General features: G+C 34.6%; 4 protein-coding genes across 6 annotated transcripts; 1 reads left to right on the top strand and 3 right to left on the bottom strand.

The window, feature by feature from the left end:
* Positions 1-2,941: 2,941 nt before the first annotated feature.
* On the top strand, positions 2,942-6,593 carry LOC140830605 (uncharacterized). Of its 3 annotated transcripts, none has more exons than XM_073194008.1 (10): positions 2,942-3,111; positions 3,336-3,715; positions 4,014-4,097; positions 4,182-4,625; positions 4,713-4,848; positions 4,936-5,098; positions 5,166-5,291; positions 5,481-5,675; positions 5,839-5,961; positions 6,227-6,593. In XM_073194008.1, the coding sequence occupies exons 2-10, from the start codon at positions 3,436-3,438 to the stop codon at positions 6,338-6,340; spliced, it is 1,665 nt and encodes a 554-aa protein (XP_073050109.1). In that variant the 5' UTR covers positions 2,942-3,111; positions 3,336-3,435; the 3' UTR covers positions 6,341-6,593. The 3 variants fall into 3 exon arrangements, with proteins under 3 accessions (XP_073050109.1, XP_073050110.1, XP_073050108.1); XM_073194009.1 differs by having other exon boundaries at positions 4,011-4,097; positions 4,182-4,604; XM_073194007.1 differs by having other exon boundaries at positions 4,011-4,097.
* A 641-nt stretch (positions 6,594-7,234) lies between these two features.
* Positions 7,235-10,657, bottom strand: LOC140830604 (probable WRKY transcription factor 3). Its single transcript, XM_073194006.1, has 4 exons — positions 10,110-10,657; positions 8,476-9,092; positions 8,231-8,389; positions 7,235-7,870 (listed from the first exon to the last, which is right to left on the bottom strand). The coding sequence occupies exons 1-4, from the start codon at positions 10,554-10,556 to the stop codon at positions 7,597-7,599; spliced, it is 1,497 nt and encodes a 498-aa protein (XP_073050107.1). The 5' UTR covers positions 10,557-10,657; the 3' UTR covers positions 7,235-7,596.
* A 1,882-nt stretch (positions 10,658-12,539) lies between these two features.
* On the bottom strand, positions 12,540-14,779 carry LOC140830606 (eukaryotic translation initiation factor 5A-2). Its single transcript, XM_073194010.1, has 5 exons — positions 14,529-14,779; positions 13,629-13,751; positions 13,481-13,537; positions 13,325-13,399; positions 12,540-12,961 (listed from the first exon to the last, which is right to left on the bottom strand). Exons 1-5 carry the CDS (start codon positions 14,649-14,651, stop codon positions 12,860-12,862), a joined length of 480 nt encoding a protein of 159 aa, XP_073050111.1. The 5' UTR covers positions 14,652-14,779; the 3' UTR covers positions 12,540-12,859.
* Positions 14,780-15,331: 552 nt separating this feature from the next.
* LOC140829689 (cell division topological specificity factor homolog, chloroplastic-like) lies at positions 15,332-16,495 on the bottom strand. The gene is made up of 2 exons (XM_073192995.1): positions 16,402-16,495; positions 15,332-16,035 (listed from the first exon to the last, which is right to left on the bottom strand). Exons 1-2 carry the CDS (start codon positions 16,402-16,404, stop codon positions 15,439-15,441), a joined length of 600 nt encoding a protein of 199 aa, XP_073049096.1. The 5' UTR covers positions 16,405-16,495; the 3' UTR covers positions 15,332-15,438.
* Between the last annotated feature and the right edge of the window lie 3,539 nt (positions 16,496-20,034).

The following is a 20,034-nucleotide window of genomic DNA, read 5'->3' as shown; positions in this document are numbered from 1 at the left end:
TTCTTGTTCTTGATACGGAACATAAACGCCAAAATTGGGTGTGTATACAACCTCCACGACAATATCACGATTAGGCCAAAAAACAAATGCAAAACATATTATTTAATTGGATGTGGTCTCAAATTGAGGAATTCATACGACTACTTATTTTGAATATTTTTGGTGGCATCCACAAAGTTTGTGGGGAATATTTAGCTAGTTGATGTTGATGTACAACAAATAAAGATATATATATATATATATATATATATATATATATATATATATATATATACACACACACACTTTATAATATATGAAAATATACTTCCAAAATTAAAATGCTTCAATTATATTTGTGATTCGTGGTTCTTTTCCCGTGGAATAGTTTATAGTCGTCGTGCTTGAGAATATCATTGACCAATAAAACACGTTATGTCGACAAATAGAAGAAAGATGATACCCCTTAACTAGCAAGAAAATTTGTAAAATAAACTTAGTCCGCTTTTTTTTTTATATATATATACATAGAAAATTATCTTCTCGAATACATTTGAGAATGTTATTTTCTTATATAAAAAAAAATTGACCTTGGCGCTGATACCAATATAGGACCAAGCGATTGTCGTTGAACCAAAAGTTATAGCTGGTGGTAATGGTGCAACTCAAATCTTTTAAATCGCACAACAGCTCAACCACCATAGTTCGATCATTCAACCAAATAGAGACAATTATTTCACCCAACAATGTGTAGTAAATAATCTTAGGGTGTGTTTGGTTGATGTGTTTAAATAAGGATAGATAAATAACCACATACTTATCTAATGTTTGGTTAAAATTTTAAGATATATTAATAATCATTTTGACTCGGTTTAAAACATAATTTTATGATTAATTATTTGATTATTAGTCTAATAAATTAAGTGAGATAAATTATCAACACACCACAAATTACATTTAGTAATAAAAGCATAATAATGATATTAACCAAAATAAATGCTTCCAGCTTCTCATTTTTAATTATTTAGATATTTTTCAATTCAATTTCTATATGAAAATATAAGTTTTATAGACCCCAATTTCCTTATAAAAAACACTACACCATATATGCTCAAGATAATAGATTCAAGATAGTTTTATTGCAATAAAACTATACTAGGTATCATTTTATGTTAGGAGTAGTTCTCTTGTGAGACGGTTTCACAAATATTTATCTTTAAAACAGGTCAACCCTACCGATATTCACAATAAAAAGTAATACTCTTAACATAAAAAGTAATATTTTTCATGGATGACCCAAATAAGAGATATGTCTCACAAAATACGACTCGTGAGACCGTCTAACACAAGTTTTTGTTGCCTTATGTTAATTAAATATTCGTTTTTATAATGCTTACTGTTTCATCGACTTGTTTACACCTAAATTTATACTTATCGTCATGTCAAAAAAAAATTTATTATTTTTTTCTTTTTTTCTGTCACTTTGTTTTGTTGTGGGGATTTTAGACGTCTCCATATTTCATCACATAATTCTTGAAATTCTTTTGCAATTTATGAGTTGTCCTAAATTTATGTTAAACAAATTGAAGTGCTGAGTTGTCTTAAAGATTAGGTTAAGCTATAAGCCTATAACTATATCGTGTACCCTTTAAAATCTTTTACAATCGAAGATTAAGCTTACTTTTTACCATCATATATTAATTAATTCCATTAGAATACATAAAATCTTAATTAAATTTCTTCTTGAACTGTTGCCTTATTATTATTATTATTGTTATTATTATTATTGTTATTGATTTTTTATGAATTTATGTTTCTGAGGTGGACCTCGGTAAAATCCTTTGTTGTTTAATTTTTTTGGCATATCTTTGTAAATTATTTTTATTTTTGTAAAAATTTCATAAATAAACCTTATATTCATTATTATTCTAAAATTTAAATACATCATTTTCTTAGCTTAGTTTCTTTGAATATGGTATATCGGCTGGAAACATTGTGTAGATGCATGTCTTGAGGTTATATGCCTTTAAGAACAAGCTCGATAGATCTAACAATGTCACATACTATAATCAATTGTATTTCCAAGCCTTCATATGGTAACAGAGTCATGGGAATACTCTGGTTATTATTATTGTTATTATAAATTATTATTATTATTATTATTAAATGAGAGACTTGACGCCTAATTTCAATCAAATTTTCTTTAATTGATAGGTAGGTAGAAATTAAATGCTAGTGGGACAAAGAGTTAGTGGTCAGCTACTTAATGTCTTCATATGATCATAATAAATAAAAAATTTCTCTAAATTAATTGCTATTTAGGAATAGAAAATTATTTATTTTGTGTAATAACATAGATTATTGGTTGATTACGCATCTTGAAGGTCCTTGCTACCTTACATTTTCAGAACAAACTGATTTCTTACAATAACTTTGTCTAGCAAATCATGATCAATTAAAATGGCAGACGTGATATTGTCTTTGGTACCAATTGTAGGATCTAGTGTTTGTCACTTTATCAAAAATCATAGTTGATGGTAATGATGCAACTTAAATATTTTAAATCGTACGATGACTGCAATACAAGGACAATTATTTGACCCAATATTAGTAATTAAATTAGTACAGCACATTACATAACTTAATCGTTGGAATTCCTTTCTTTCTTTCCCTTTTAATTAAGAAGAATATTGGAGTTCCATTCCTTGACATTTATGCTATTATTTATTCATAGGTTTGACGTATAATTCTTGAAAATGCTATATCACCTGTTCCTAAAAATTATTCAGGTGGAGAAGGGCCAAGTTACAAAACATGTTAAATATTTTATATTTTTACCTTTTTTGGTAAACTTTAATTACCAAGATTTCCTTGGGAAGTAATTCCTATGGGTTGGTCAATTTTTTTTTTCATTAACTTATTCTTCCTATTGAGAAAATTTTCTAATAAGAAAGCCCCCCCAACCCCCACACACACACACACACACACACACACCAAATAGAACTTTTATGGGCTCTTCTGCAGATATTATATTTGATGCATCAAGGTTAATGAAGTGATCACTTTTGTACTTCTTTTGAAGCAGGATCGGTTTTCTTGAGTTTATTATGTTTCATCTTTGATATATTTAAGGTAATTCAAGTTTGAAATAATCGGTTCTTGTTGAACTTGATCAATTCAGGCTTGTAAACATCAGTTCTTGTCCTGTTTTGATGCTATGTAAACGTTTCTGTTTGAATAGTATTTTCTCATTCTTTTGAGTTACGATGATAAAAAAAAAAGTTATAAAGATTGTATTTGATTCTCATATGGCATCCTTCATCAATGGAAAATATTACTTACATGTCTGCTTACAGGGTTGCCTGGAATTCTTGGTTTAGCCGAATTCTTGAACTTGGTATCTGATATGAGGGAAGCATTCCTTCTTACTTGGCTTTGTGAAATTTAGTCACGGTCATGGGTGGCTGTGCATCAAAGCCACATAAACAGCTGAAATCCAAGGCAAAGTACTTGTACAGGTCATGCAAGTTTCGCCGCAGAAAGGTCGCCCCATCAGTTTCGATAGGCCACGATATGGATGGGGAAGTTTGCAGTGATGTCTTTACTTTCCGAGATTTTGTTATGAATGACACTGATGACCGGGAAATGACGAGATTCCGGAGATCTCAGGTGCCGAATTGCACTTTCCATCTGCCTGATCAGTGGCAAAGGAACCATAAAGAAGTTGGCGAAAATGGTACCTGAACTCAATCCTATATCTGAGATTTTCTGGATTTAGACTTTAACCTTGAATGAACACTAGCATATGATGAGCATTTAGCATTCACTTGAAGCTTTCATTTCTATGATTTCCGGTGTCTTAATACAAGATTTGAGTTATGAAATGTGAGGCACAAAAAAGAGATTGCAAGGAATGAATGCATGAGTTATATTGTGATTGTTGTCGAAATATTTGGTTATAAGTTCTTTCTACTTGATGAAAAGAGTCATAGATCTCGTTAGCTGACAGAATATTTATTGATTTCTTTTAGCAGAAAAGCGGCAAGAGGAAGAATGGTTCGACTCTCAAAGTGCCCTTGATTCTGATACTGATGATGATTTTGTTAGCGTTGATGGAGGTTGTTCTGAATAAATTTATATTTCTCTTACAGTTTGCCACCAAGCTAGTTCATATTTGGTAATCTTTTTTCCTTTGATGGCAGATGGTTTCACATTATTAGACAGTGCGACCATGAGGATATCAAATAGCCCCGTGACTCAAAATGAAAGCAACTCATGCTTCACTGACTACGGATGCAATCAACAAAAGAAAGATTGCTGTAAAACAGAAGTTCTTTCTAGTAGTGAAGAATACGTAGAATACGATGTTAACAAGAAACAAACTGTTGATAATTCATGCCTGGCAAAAGCTGAAGAAGCTTGCACCAAGAGGATGAAAGTGGATTTCGAGCATTTCTTAGATAAACATGAAGAAAGAAAGCTGGACCATTCATTAACTCAGTTTCATTCTTCAGAGAACGTGTTGGACTCAAATCAGACTCCAGCATTTTCAGGATCAGCATCAATCGGAAAGAAGGCAACTTTTATAGTGACTGCTGTAAAGAGGAAGTTTAGTGATGGAGATGGTCAGATAGAACTCTGTAACTGTACAATAACTATAGCATGATTGTTATTCAGTATATTTAAATGACAAATTAGATGACCGAATTAAAGTTATACGAGTATAATTACAGGTTCCTCCAAAAGGTGTTTATATCATCCTAGAGCAGGTTTCCTAATTCCAGTCTCACTGGAGGAGAAGCCGAATCAAGGCTGCTGGTGCCCCGTTCCACCTTCTGCCTTTAAGCTACGTGGGGAGAATTATTGCAGGTATGTTTTCAATTAACATCCATGGCATCATGGTTTTTAGCTTTCTTTCAATGGCTTAGTAACTAGAGTATGCTTTCTTGACTGCAGAGATAAAAAGAAGTATCCTGCTCCCAATCATAGCCCATATATACCTATTGGCATGGACTTGTTTGCCTCCCCTCGGAAGATGCATCACATTGCGCAGCACATTGAACTACCCTTTGTTGGATCAGAATGTGAAATACCTTCAATACTCGTCGTCAACATCCAGGTAAATAATTATCTCTTCAACTTTCAATCCAAGAAAATGCATGTAACTTGATGTTTTCTTGTGGCAGCTTCCTGCTTATCCTGCTGCCATGTTTGGAGATAGTGATGGGGAAGGGACAAACCTCGTGATATATTTCAAATTGTTGGAGAATTTTGAGAGAGAAACTTCTCCTATATTTGTGGAAAGTATAAAGGTACTAAAGATCAACTCCTACCCAAAAATTTACGTGTCACCTTATTTTATTTGACAGTCGCTCTAAACACTCAGGTTTGTCCAAGTTTTATGCCTTCGTTAAAATGTTTTTTGGAAATGATAGCGCAAGAATGATCTATGACAGTTGCAAAACTTTTGCTGACTGTGTTAACTTGGTAAATTTATACAGAGACTTGTTAAAAATGAAATGGAAGTGGTGACGGGGTTTCCAAAGGAATCTGTAGTCCCTTACAGAGAAAGACTAAAGATAATGGTCAATCCAGTAAATCCTGAGGAACTTGGCTTGAGTTCTACAGAAAGGAAGCTTGTGCAGGCATACAAGGATAAGCCGGTGCTTTCACGTCCCCAACATTCTTTCTACAAGGTATTTTTTTAACAGTATAGATCATCGTTTCGAACCTGAGAGTAAGCGATCAAACAAAGATTCAAGTGATTATATTATTGAACTTTTAGCTTGAATTGTAACATCATAACGATTCTTGTTTTTAGCTTCGAGTGTCACATCATGTTGACTCCTATTTTTGCAGGGAGCTAATTACTTTGAGATAGACCTTGATGTACATCGGTTCGGCTATATATGTAGGAAAGGACTTCAAGCATTTAGAGAAAGATTAAAAAATGGGATATTTGATCTTGGACTGACAATTCAGGTGATTCGTTGAGTATATATCTTCCAAGGATCTCTTACCTATTGCAGAACATTGTTTTATACTAATGAAAGTGTCCACTTCACGTGTTTGTTTATCATAAAGTGCAAGTTGGAGCAATTATTGGAAGGAAATTATAGGGTAGTAATAACTGTCAGCTATCTTGTTTTGTTGCCTGCGTGGTACAATAGTCAAAATATGATATTTCCATAAGATTTAAAGACTTGAGTTGCGTATTTGTTCTCATCAACAAGATTGATGGCTGCAGGCACAAACCAGCGAGGAATTGCCTGAGAAAGTTTTGTGTTGCGTTAGACTAAACAAGATCGATTTTGTAAATCTTGGACAGATGCCAACATTTGCAGCTGCTCTCTGTAAATGAATAAGCTGAAGGGAAACTAGATATTGTTGCTAATTGTAAGCAGATTAATCATCTAGAATATGTTGAGCCAAATCAAAGGAGTTGAGTTTCAGCAAATCTTGACTTCTTATAGTCGTATTTTCGACAACTTGATTGCCTCGAGATTCTTCAATTTGTGATCTTTCGAGTCACTGTTTCTTAAAGTATTTCCATAAGTTGTGAGACAGAATCTCAACCTCAAGCTAATTTTACGATGTATACTTTGTATGTCACTTGACACACGGGCTTGAGCGTATTGGGCACATATATTAGCAGAGAAAGTCCTTGTATTTTTTGGCCTTCCATATTAAACTTTGATAGGTCCGAAAATACGATTTTTTTTATCGTGATAGTAGCACTGCAGATTACAAAATATTCTGAATGATATCAATTTCCAACTCACTTTATGAAGAGAGAAAAAGGGAGAAACATGCATATAAACACATGCAAGTACTTGAATGCTCGGGCAGAATGATGGTTTTTATTGGTAGGATCACAACCTTTTGATGTGATCAGAACTATTCGGATGGACCCGATCTGTCTAATATGACTAACATCATTTGGTGAAAATAAACATAGTTGTGATATTTCTCTTCTAATCACAATTCAACGGTCCCGAGTGCGTCTATTTGATAATGTTCACAACCTTATGATGCATAATCATATGATTTAAGAGCTTTGATTGCTCCCAATTCCACAGTGTCATCATATGCCATGGGATCGAGCTCCAAAGTCACCCTGGTTTTCTTTCAATTATGCATATAGGAAGGCTATTTAGATGACAACCATGCGTAGTGCAACATTTGCTTCTAGATCACCCATGCCATTTTCGCGACATGCGCGATTCAGGCTCAATTGTTCATCTCCGAGACAGAATAAAAGGGAAGATTAACTGGCTTTACAACCAAAGGGGTGTTTAGAAATCCATTATTATTTTTCAAATGCAACAATATCACAACAAAATATTTGTAATTTACACAAAGAATGCACATACAAGAGCACAAACACCAATGTTTCCTATTCAATAGATATACGAGAAACCGTATCCAACTCATGCTTTTGTATCCTGTGGTGTAATCCATTTGTATTACTAAGTTTCTGTATCTTCTGTATGCTCGATACCGAACAAAAACCCCAGCAAAAATTGCACAACAGACCTCCAAGAAAGTATTCTATTCAACCGCTGCATCACCTTTTTCATGTTCCTCAATCAATTTTTGAATTATTTTTCAATAAAGCTACGTTATCTGTTCTTCTTTAAATTGCAGACGTGCTACAGGCTGTTGTTCATTGCTCCCGAATTCAATCCTGTTTGATGCTGCTCCATTGGTCAAAACATTCTGTGATCTGAAATGAGAGGCGGAGGCGGTGCTATGGCTGCTTGCTTTGGCGGCTGGTACATCGTGAGTGTGCTTTCCTTCATAAGTTGTTATGACAGCTTTTGGATCGCTTGCAGCTCTTTCAACATGCTTACGGACATTGCATCCGGGACTAGTGCATTTGTAGTAACTTCTGCAAAAATGAGCAAACAATGTCAAGTTGTTGCAAACACAGTATAAGTGGATGAAATCATAGTAAAAGGTGGCCTAATATTTACACATTTCAAATATGGTTCAATGGGTCCTAATAGTTGAATAGGTTACACTAAAAAGCTCAATCGAAATTAAGATTCTTTAAGCTAAAGTTTACTGGACAAGCTCGAACTCAATTAGAGTAGTTCAAGAGCTTGCGAGCCAGTTCATGGATTTAAGAATAATTTGTGGATCCAAGCACAAGTTTCTTTGTGTTGGGCTCCATCAAGCTTGAGCTCGATCCATTTACAAGAATTTAGAGTTTTTTAAATGAAAAGTAAAGAATGAAAAAATATTTCACCTTGGATAAGGGTTCCCTTTAACAACCTTCTGGCCATATTTTCGCCACCTATAACCATCATCTAAAAGATCAACTTCGCTAGTTGTTTGCACTACGATTCTAGGCTCTGTCACCGTGCGATGGTTTGATGCTTGCTCTGATGTCTGGACCTCAACATTCCTGCACGAGCGTAATCAGACAATCCTTATCAGGGGATATGCAAAACAATCGAGTATAAGATTATAATCCTGTGGAAAACAGTATACCTTCTTTTGAATTCGGGTTCATCTTCATTTCTTCCATCTAACCTATTTTCAGCGTCGCCCGTTTCATCACTATCACTTGATGCAGATGTATTTTCTGGAATAACTTCATCTTCATGCCTAGGCCTACTATTTCCGATTTGAACCTCGAATCCTGTTTCAGAACTTGGGTTTCCAGTATCTCTGGCACGCTTACTGGGCGGGGAATGGTTGTGTTGGCCTTTGTATATAATTTCGGTTATTTGGCCATCAAAGGATCGTTCGACTTTCTTCTTAACTGGACAATTTGTATGTGTACATTTATAATAGCTCCGAGGATATTCACTACCCTTAACCTGTTTTTGTCCATATTTCCGCCAGTTGTACCCATCATCTGAAGGTTTATCCACTGTGATGTTTAAAGGCTGAGGTTTCTGATCAGACTGAGAAACATCAGACGACTCTTTTATATTGTTAGGATCTGAAATAGGAGGTATCTGCTGCTGCAAAAGTGGCGGCTGCAAATGCAGAAGTGACGAAGCCGGAGCAGCGGACAAAGATGGGTATGGGTGCTGGATGTGCATCTGGGATTGAACTGGAATCTGAGCCAGGATTTGTTGATGCGATGATCCAAATAGTCCCTAAATGTGACCACGCAAAACAATTTAATAACATCCTCAAAAAATCAACACAAGTACCAGCTCTACCTACTACAGACAAACTAATAAAAAATCATCCCAGAAACAATTCAATTTTTACTGTCCTATGTAACAAATACCTACGAGGAGGGGTTGAACTTGAACTACAAGTTTCAGGCTCAATTCAGTAATCACAAGTCACTCACCCCTTCTCCCATTTCGCCCTCCCCCAAATTCCAATATCTGCACCAAAGTATAACTCACTCCTAGGCAGTAATTCATCAAGAAACGTTCAATTTATACATCGATGGAGATAAAGAATCATCGACCAATAGATGACAGAGTGACAAAGCATTCAAGAGAAGCAACCGGTCACAAGTATCTAATAAGATACAAAAAGTCTTTGAACAGAATCCTAACAGGCACCCCCCTCAACAGATTGCATCCAAATTTCACCCTGCAGCCCTCCCTCCACTTATAAACCTTAATTCCGAAATATCCTAGTGCCAAAAGGCTCACCAATGTCACAATTTCAACAACGACGCAGCTTCGAAATGAAGCATGTTTTGAAATGTTCCACACAAAACTTTTGTAATTCAATAAGAATTTCGAATGATGATTAAAAAAATATATCGATCTTGAAACTTTGTCCACGAGATATTTCCCTATATTTTACAAACAAATACCCCACGGCTCAATATGCTTCCGCATTTACAGTATTTTTCTGTAGCTCTTAAGAAAAGTCAAACCAAGTCTTTAGCGACAAGGAAACCATCAAGAAGACCAATCTCCAAATCTCCATTCCATGTATATTATTTCATTTTTTTTCCTTCGCAAATTCAATCATTTGCTACAATAATCTTTGAATTACCCATTTTCTGTCCACCCTAATCCATAACATAACCCATTAAAAAGAGCTTTTTTTATATCGAAACTCTAATCACATTCATGCCAAGCACAGGAAACGCATATCATATTAAATTAAATAACGTTGTACCAAAAAAAATCCTAAAGAAGTACCTGCGCATACGAAGAGAAGCCCGGTGAATCGAGCAAGCTCGCGGGGCTCAAACCCGGAGGTATCGTAAATATTCCTGGCATAGGAGAGACCGCCAAACCTGCCGGCCGACTCTGCTGAAACCTGAATTCACCACTCCCACCTCCAGATTCCCGACTGGACTCTTCCGCAGCCTGCTGCGGATTAACAGAAAAGCCCTGCCTGACATCAGGAACCTCGGCAGGAGATGACACCGCACCAGAGAGAAGCTGAGAAAACGAGCGGCAGTCGGTGTCAGGATCATTTTCAGCAAAGAAACTGGAGACCAAAGTCATCGGGCCCGGGCTCACCCCCAGCCCGCCAGTAAAGAGATTCTCGATCGACCTCGTGGAGGGCAAGGAAATCATCGGTCGCGTAGATGTGGTCCGAATATTGGAGGATGACGGCGGCGCCGGATTTCGCTCCTCCATATTCCTGATTCAGTTTGACTTTGACTTTAGTGTTCCAATCGTGCAAGAAAAAAAGTTTGCAGGAACAGAGAGAAAAGCAGTTCGTGTTTCGTTTGAGTTCTTTGATAAAAAGTCGTCGCCTCTGTTTATTTGTCAAGTTTCCATTTTTACGGTCTTCCTAAATATCTGTATTATTGCATCCAAGGACCTGTACATATCCCATATCACACTTTAGCCCCTACTATTATTATCTATAATATATATTATATATACTAGATATAAATATAATACACTTATTTATGTAATGATAGAAAATATTATTTATAATCACAATATTATTACATATATTTCTTTCATCTTAAGATGTGAATCAACATAATGTTAAACTCAGGATTTTGAGCGGATTTGAAATTTTTTTGTATTCTTCGAGTATATTTTTTTGAGTAGGTCTCTTGTGAGACGGTTTTACGAATTTTATCTGTGAGACGGGTCAACCAAACCGATATTCACAATAAAAAGTAATATTTTTAGCATAAAAAGTAATAATTTTTCATGGATAACCCAAATAAGATATTTGTCACACAAAATACGATCTATGAGACCGTCTAACACAAGTTTTTGCCATTTTTTTATCCAATTTTTAATTTGATTTCCAACCTATTCATTTGAAATACAGCTATTTCAAATCTTTTAATTTTATTTAAAATCTTCCGATAAATCCAAATTTTTTATTTGAACATGACCTAAGGTGATTGTTCTTGGATCGATGAACTCGAGATAATTGATTTCAAATTCACTGATTAGGTTGGATAGACAAAAATGAGGTGAAACTTAATTTTATTCTAATTTCAACAATAACTATGGTTGCTTTTGAAATACACCGAAAATATGTGTTATTTAAAATTCATTGTCAAATCTTTCTCTCGAAATAAAAAATTTCAATTCAAGTGCAACCTAATCTTTTCAGCTTTTTAGCAAATTTCAAATTGTAACTTAGCTTTGAAGGAATTTGATAGAACTTTATTGAACTAATATGAAGTTTTCCATTTCTTGGTGTTGGCTAGATTTTTGTATGGTGTCTATGTTACCATTTATCAAAAATATTTATAGTATAGACCAAAAATAATATTATGGTATGATATTTTCATTTTAATTTCATTAATCAAATTGTAGTTTAGTCTTCCGTTAGTTTTTGCCATTATGATATTCAAGAATTGGAAGGCATTGTTTGCATATTGAAAAGGAATGTATTGTTATTTTTTATTCCTCTTTAAAAAAAACAAAAAACAAATGGGTGTATATTTTTGGAGTCGATAGTGGTTGGGCATGTCTTCTTCTTTAAATTCAAACCCCAACAGATAGACAGGGGCTGCTTTGACAATTGATTACAAACATACGCAATAAATGTCAAAATATAATTAAATCAATATATATATATATTGTTAATTGAACGGACGATTATAACCCTGCCAATTTTTGGTATTTAGAGACGGCTAAGTCCTTGAAGTTGTTAAAAATAAAAATTTACGATAAAAAATAAAAATCTCAAACTCTTAAAATTTACTATACTACAAACTTTATAAAAATATTTTTCTACTCAATTATGATTTTCTTCACACATTAAAAGATTTATTTATAGAATTTTTTTGAAAAAAATCCAAAAATAAATTCATAGTTACATACATTATTCAAAATACCAAGTGCAAAATCAATCCAAATCGATTATTCCATTGAAAAACATATAAAATTTTGGATTTTTTTTAAAAAAAAACCCTACCTGATGCATTCTTTTTTTGGAAAAAAATAGCTCTCTTATATATTTCTACTCTATACATGATCTGAGACGAGCTACTTTTAAAAGAAAATAAACCATGGGTCCATTATTTTTATTTCCTCTGTACTTTTCCCACGACTCAAATACCTTGACTTAATGAAACACAGGGAATGTCATCGATATGTTAATAAAATATGACAGGAACCACAAATGTAACACCACGGCAATAATTAACGAGCAATGCAATAAAACTAATAAATTTGCTGCCAAATCCAATTCATTCTCCCCACATTATAATAAACAAGAAGAAATTCAAACAGCTCCGGGAAAAAAACAAGAGATAAAATAAAAAGATAAGCAGTGTCACAAGACGAACCGAGTACGAAAAGGTAGTAACTTAATAGTCGAGAGCACAAACCACCATCTATTCAGTCTTGATAATTCCAAACATGATGGCGAGATAGTCCTCCCATCATTTACTAATCTGTAATATAACGTCTATTTCATTGTAGATTAAAAAACCATGGAGCAATCCCGGCAAGCGAACAAGCTACTTGGGACCGATGTCCTTGAGGGCACAGATCTGCTCCTCTCCCATGGCAGACATAACACTCACTACAAGATCCTTCCCCTCAGCAAACCCATCTTTAATCTGTGTATCAGTATAAACAGATAATCTTAACAAGGGATTAACAAAGATATTTTTACCTGCACAGCTATAGTTCAAAAATATTCAGGAGACGTAGTTTTATCACAGCTAAGGACATATACAAATTTGGGAAAGGAGGGATCACAAGGGGGTTAAGTGAAAAATTGAATGGATTTTGGAGGTGAAGCTTGTAATATTAGAAAATTTTAAAACAAAGTTAAAATTTATTTAACTCATCACCCATCCCATCGAAGGTCAGTGCAATGCAAAAAACCATGGTCACGACTCCCGACTAAAGAATTAGGTATAAATAAATGATGAATGATAAAAAGGAGATTTCTAACAACAACATGAAATAAATCTAACCTGAGGAAGGAGACTATCATCAGTTGGAAGCCTAAGGTCATCCTTAGTGTTACCATTCTCGGTGAGCAAGCTCACCTACACCGTTAATTTATCAGGCTATTACACACTGTGTTATAAAAATTAAGTGATATAAAAAATAGAAAAGTGATCACGTACAAATCCATCCTCAGAGATATCAATAAGCTGGTAGTCAGTACGGTTGACATGTGGAACCTGTAATTAAGTAAAAATCATTTTCAATACTTTCTCCAGAACAAATAACAGCAATGCATTAAAAGCATTATAGCAAAGAGGATAAGATTACGTCGCAGTTATGGGAGGACGGAACAATATCTTCAAGCTTCTTGGAAGTAAAGATGTCAATGGCAACAAAGTGACACTTAGCATGCCCGTGCTTCCCAGTTTTGGAGGTTGAAACTTCCACAACCTGCAACAAATAAGCATACAGTAAGAACTCAATAGGTCTCCTACATAATTACCAAATGCAAAGACATTAGAAGTGGCAAGAGCAATCGTAACAAGATCATATGTAACCTTAACCACAATCTCAATCCAAGTTATTCCGTACAAACAAGTGTATTATTTGGTTTGTTAAATAGGACAGCAAATATTTTTATATTCCATGTCCTAAATCGTACATACCTCTCCTTTCTAGGGCGAGTACTCGCAACAAATAGCCTCTCAATTTTCTAAATTGAACCTTTTCTTTCCCCAAAACCCTCTCGCAGGCGAGGGGCAGATGGGCTCACTCCTTGAAGGAGGAATAAAAAGTCAAACTTCACTTGCGATTTTACCAAAAATGCAATCTTCGACATCCCCACTTCTCTAAATTCTTATGTCAATCCTGTGAGGATGCAAAACTCACAGCCTAATCATAAGATCGCACGAATCAGATCTACAAGCCACAAACCCAGTAATGCAAACGACAACACCAACAAAATTAGAACTTCGCCCAAAATTTTTGTTGGAAATAAATCAGAAAATTGAAAACCAACATTAATAAACAACATAAAGCCCAAACATGACAATCGACCAACAAACAAAATAATTATCGCCATCAGTAGACGACAACACAATTACTCAGATAAAAAAAATGACAAGCATGACCACACAGCAGAATTATACACGTGAAATTCATAAAAAAAATATATAATACTCGCACGCTTAGATGCATAAAATGAATGAAAGAGAGAAAAAATGGAACCTTGCAAGGGCGGCCCTTGATGACTATGTAACCGTTCTTACGGATTGTTCCAGCCTGCTGAGGATATGTCTTCGATGCGCCGGCGTCGGCCTTGGACTCGAAATGATGCTCCTCGTCCGACATCCTCGGCGGCTAAGTTCGATCGGAGGAGCTAGTAGAAATTTAGAGAGAGGAGTTGGTGAGATAAAGCAGAGAGCCGGGCCTATGGCGAAAGAGCTGGGGTGTTACTATATAAGGATTGGGAATGCAGGGGATTGAGAAATTAGGGCTTTTTTGGAAGGGGAGAGGATTCAGAGCCGTTGATTTCTGGGGTGCATGGATCGACGAATGAGATCTTTTTAGGCTCTCGCGTCAAAACGACGCTGTGTTCCGAGGGGATATTTTAGTTTATCTATTTAAGCCGCCTGGTTCGACTTTATTTATTCGGCAGGTTTTTTAGGGTGCGAACTCGTGCAGGATTGTAACGGTGGACCCGCATGCGGGAAAAATGGCATTTCCCACATATAAATACTGTTAAACGAGATGCATATTTTTGTGTAATTTATTATTGATATTAATTTAAATATTTGAAATTATAGAATTAATTAGAGATTAGACGTTTTTAAAAACTTCAAGAAAATAAAATTATTAAAACTAGATCATAAATGTACATGATTTTTTCCTTAATAATGTACGTAACAAATTATTAGAATAAAATAAAATTGTGTGCAAGTTTGCCTTCGAATCGAGATATTATGTTCAATGATTGAATTTTTTTTATTACAACACATGCAGAGAGGGGATCACCCGGAGAAGTGGATAATCCGGCAGGGATGAAATTATTGGGCTACCAGCATTTTTGAATTTGAAATGCCTGTTAGATAAAAGAAGCTTCGTGTCAGACAAGTGAAGATCAGGGTATCACCTAATTTTACACATTAAAATCTTGGAATTTGTCAGTCGGGATATAGAAATCAAATTTGACATCAACAGAACCAGAGCTCTCTCCAGTGTCTTTGTATTCAATATTAGTTATCATTCCAGTTTCATCATCCATTTGATACTCCGATCTCACCCTTCGAACCGGCACTGTGACTGAATAAATGGTACCATGATCTGGATCTGTTGACACACTGAGCTGAACTTTGTCCTGTGATTCTATCTCGACGAAATCAGATAGTGCAGTTACAACATTGCTCACGATCTTCTGTTTTGCCACTTCACTAACGTCACATCTATCGGAGAAAAGAATCATCTTGAGGCGTTGCTTAGCAATATTGGCATTTGAGTTCTTTCTTGATGTAGTTGATGGAAATATAATCTTCCATGCCAAGTTTATACGCTCAAAGAAGTTGAGATTAATAGCATTGAGGAGGAAGCTCTCCAACTCCTCGCTGATGGGATTTTGGGAAATCTTGTATTCTGGGAGAATTCCAAGCGGATGTTTAGAATGACAACGAAGGCTATGGACATCAAGTGCTAAGGGAGAAACATTGGATGTGGAATGTAAGAACATGCCGCAATCGACCTACAATATCACAAATACGTACGTTTACGATAAATGTGCTCAATATACAGATAACGATGTAACACAATGCTCAGCAACCAGATTAGACCGCACACTTCAAATTCAGAATATCGCTTCAAAAAGAATAAGTCTGCGTCCAACACAAAATGGAAAGACAACTTCCATAATGATACAAGTATTCAACCTCATTTTCAGTGCAAAACATTCAGCAGCAGAATAAAAATCCCTTATTTTCACACCACAACCCACCGTGCAGATATAATATCTTCTATATAAAGGTGTATTTTATGTTGTTATGATTCAAATATGTATTGATACACGACATGTTGTTGATTTAGTATTAAACTAGATCTGAATGCTGATTACCATCTACGAAAATTCCAATACAAGCATAGTTCCCAAACATCAACAACAATTAGCCAATGGTCATAGACAGCTAAATATGCATCCAGAAGCCCAGATTCAAGCTTGGATATCGTCAAACAGCGAAGAAAAAAAATGAGACAAAAAGGAAATTAGCTCGATTTCGGGTAAAAATCCTCCAACACAACTAATAACTAAACCCCAGCGGTACCAAAGCAAATTCTTCACAAGAACGAAGATTACAATTAAGCCTCACAACCTCGTTCAACAAATGTATAATAATAATGCGAACACAAGAACAAACTACGTTTCTCGGCAAATTATTGCCCTCATCGAGTCCCAGACAAAGCCCTAAACTACATTTAGAACATTATTATCCCCTAGCCAGAGATAACTAGAATTTCTTCGATGAAAAGATATTATCGAAATGCGTGATATTAAGATGGTGGAAAGCTTAAAAACAAACCTTGGTAGGGGGTAATGCCTGGAAGCGCGCAGAGAACTTGACTTGCAAGAATTCAGAGCTGCAGAAACCCTAATATCACATGAAATCGCCATTAGCTTATCAATTCTGAATCAGCTCACTCTCTATGGAGAAATATTCCTAAAACGGTTCGCCCGAGGATTTCAGGTTGCATTAGTGGGTGTGGACGTGGGTGCTTTAAACGACGTCGTTTCCGTTAAGTTGGTCACATTATGCGATGGAGTAGCACTGTATTTTGAAAACAAATAAATTTTTAGTCATCTATTTTCTCTTACCATTTTAAAAAAACTACAATTTTAATCATGAAAATTGATATATATTCTGAATTTTAGTCATAAAACTTGTTAATTTTTTATTTTCATCCAATAACTTGAATTTTCTTTTGATTTAATTTTTTTTTTTTGTATGAAACCACTCATCTATAAAATATTACTTATTTGGAATCAATACTCTCCTACATGACTCTTGTAGCAAAAATAAAACATATATTATACAAATTAAAATTTATCTAAAAAAAGAATTTTTTCCTCGATTTTGAAATATTGGATGTCGTTTTGCTTTATTTTCTCTTTTGTTTTTGTTTAAATTTATTTAGAAGTGTGTAATATATGTTTATTTTCCCTATATGAGCTACGTAGTAAAGCATTCATGCCAAATGAACAATATTCGCGGTGTGTTAGTTATTTTTGGTAAAAAAAAATCAAATCAAAAAATTAAATTATTGAATGAAAAATAAAGATTAACAAGTTGTGGGACTAAAATATAAAATATATCAATAAAATTATAATTTTTCCATTTACAAAATAATAGAAAAGATATATTCAAGTTGATTGTTTGATTACATAATTTTGATAAATTAATTTATAATATTTATGACTATATATCTCGTAACACAGTACTGGGCCCAAATTATGCAAAGCACGCTAGTAATAGAAGTCCGTTAAATGTAAGAAAATGTGAGAACCTCATTTCACAAGCCCGTAAAAAAGTCAAGTTAGTTTGCATGATCGAAGGTGTTGATCCATGATTCATGATTGATTATCGTAGAAGGTGACTGAAACTGCTCGGAGAAGTTGAACAAAAACCAGCAGCAAGAATTAGAAGAAAGCACTCACAACAATTCATCAAAAACAATATAAAAAAAGATTTACAATTTTTGTTAATTATAGTTCATTTTGTTTTTACTCATTTTCGGTTTTTATGATTTTAGTTTCCTTATCTTTATCATATTCCATTACAGCAATGTTAAACAACTACTTCAAATTTTTTTTTTAAAAAAAAACCCACAAAATCCGTAGTTTTTCAAACGACTACAAGGAACCATCTGGTGAAAAAAAGAGGCTTTTGTAATTATGTCGGTTTCTTATCCTTTTCTTATAGGTTTTCACATGGATCTAAACGAACCAAACTGTTTATGAGCTATTCGAAGCTCGATTCGATAAAAGCTTGTTTGAGCTCGTTTAATGAGGATCGTTAAGATAAAAAAACCAAACTCAAGCTTTACAGTATTCGGCTCGTTAGCTCGTAAACATGTTTGTTGATAAGTTCATGAGTAATCTTTTAGATGAAAAAATAATAGTTTTGATTTTATCTATTGATTTTGCATATTATTTATGAAATATATAGAAAAATCTATTAAATTTATTTATTATAATAAATTTTCAAATTTTAATAAGAATAATATATTTCTTTAAATATATAATTTATTTTTTTAACTAATTTAATTAAAATTTAAATATAATTCATATTTATTAAACTTGTTTAGACTCGATAAAGACTTGAATAAGCTCGTAAGTCATGCATATATTCGTTAAATAAAGCTCGAGCTCGGCTCGATTATAAACGAACCAAGCTCAAACATTCAAGAGTTCGGCTCGACTCGATTACATCCCTAGGTTTTCATGATCAACAAGTGAAATGTCACCACCGACTAGTGATAAATTTATAAGATACCAAGAGATCAATATGTAATTGTCGAGGCCTAAACCACAAAAGCCTTCAATGTGAATCTGTTTTGTTGATTCTGATTTCGGCTTTTAGTTTCGTCTATTTCCATTACTTTCTTGACTCGGCCATTGTTGGTATTTTTCATCACTCAAACTTCATCTTTTGGTGATGTAATTCATGAGCTAACATGGGGATAATCCCTCCAACGAAAATATTTCTCAAGAAAGACAATTCTTCAATCTGAAAACACACCATTTTCCTTTTTGCAACTTACAATTATGTTCCAAATCATATTCTTTGCTAGCAAATCAATAACAGTAAGCTACCAATACAAATTCAAAAACATAATCTGGCAGAATATTGTCGTTTTTATCTCAGAATCACTCAAAATTCTTCTACTTTAATACCTTCTTGAGGCACGGAATACGCATCCTTATGCCTCGATTTCTTGACACCAGCAGTGAAGCAAACTTTTTCCCCTTTGTTGCCTTCAATGGCCACACTTGTCACCTTGACCCATACTAGGATCTTCGTCTTCATGCCTTCTACACTGATGAGCTTACCCTTTAGGAGAATGCATTTGACACGTGGGGAGTATCTTACCACAGAGGAGTCCTTGAAGTTTATTTCACAAGGAAACGGTAAATGAACAGTTAGCCTTGATTTTGGCTCGTCAAATTCATAGCATGTAATGTTTTGAGGGAAAAGGCCCGATGGCAAATTGAATTCTCGCAGAAGATCAGGCAAAGTTCTTGGCGGCGTCCCTGAAAAACATCAGCATGATAGAAAGGATATGTTGAGCATTTTTTCCAATTTTTATGCGCAACTTTCCATATTTTTCAGTGATAGTCGATAATATATTAGCATAAGAAACAGGAGTCCCAAAGTGAAATTAAGAGTGATGAAACAAATCCATTCAAAAATTGAACTTTTAAAAACTCTTGCAACGAGTTTCTAAACTTCAGCCTAGGCGGCATTAGACGCTAACCTTCATGGAGGAAAGGGGTTTAATCAATTTAGAATTGCATGACAACAGTGAAATGATTCAAACTAATACCGCACCGAAAAAGTGCTAAGCGGCCATAGGCACCCAAAAAATTACTTTATGTTTTTTGGTTTTCTTTTGCCTTCTTTTTTGAAATTTTTATTTGACTTTTAATTTCGAATTTGAAAAAAATGAAAAGACCCCAATCCAAAATCCGCCA

This window comes from Primulina eburnea, chromosome 4 (assembly GCF_022965805.1).
Source record: "Primulina eburnea isolate SZY01 chromosome 4, ASM2296580v1, whole genome shotgun sequence".
Lineage (NCBI taxonomy): Eukaryota > Viridiplantae > Streptophyta > Magnoliopsida > Lamiales > Gesneriaceae > Primulina > Primulina eburnea.
Note: the sequence above shows the minus strand (reverse complement) of the source record. Positions and strands in the feature narration are given on the sequence as shown.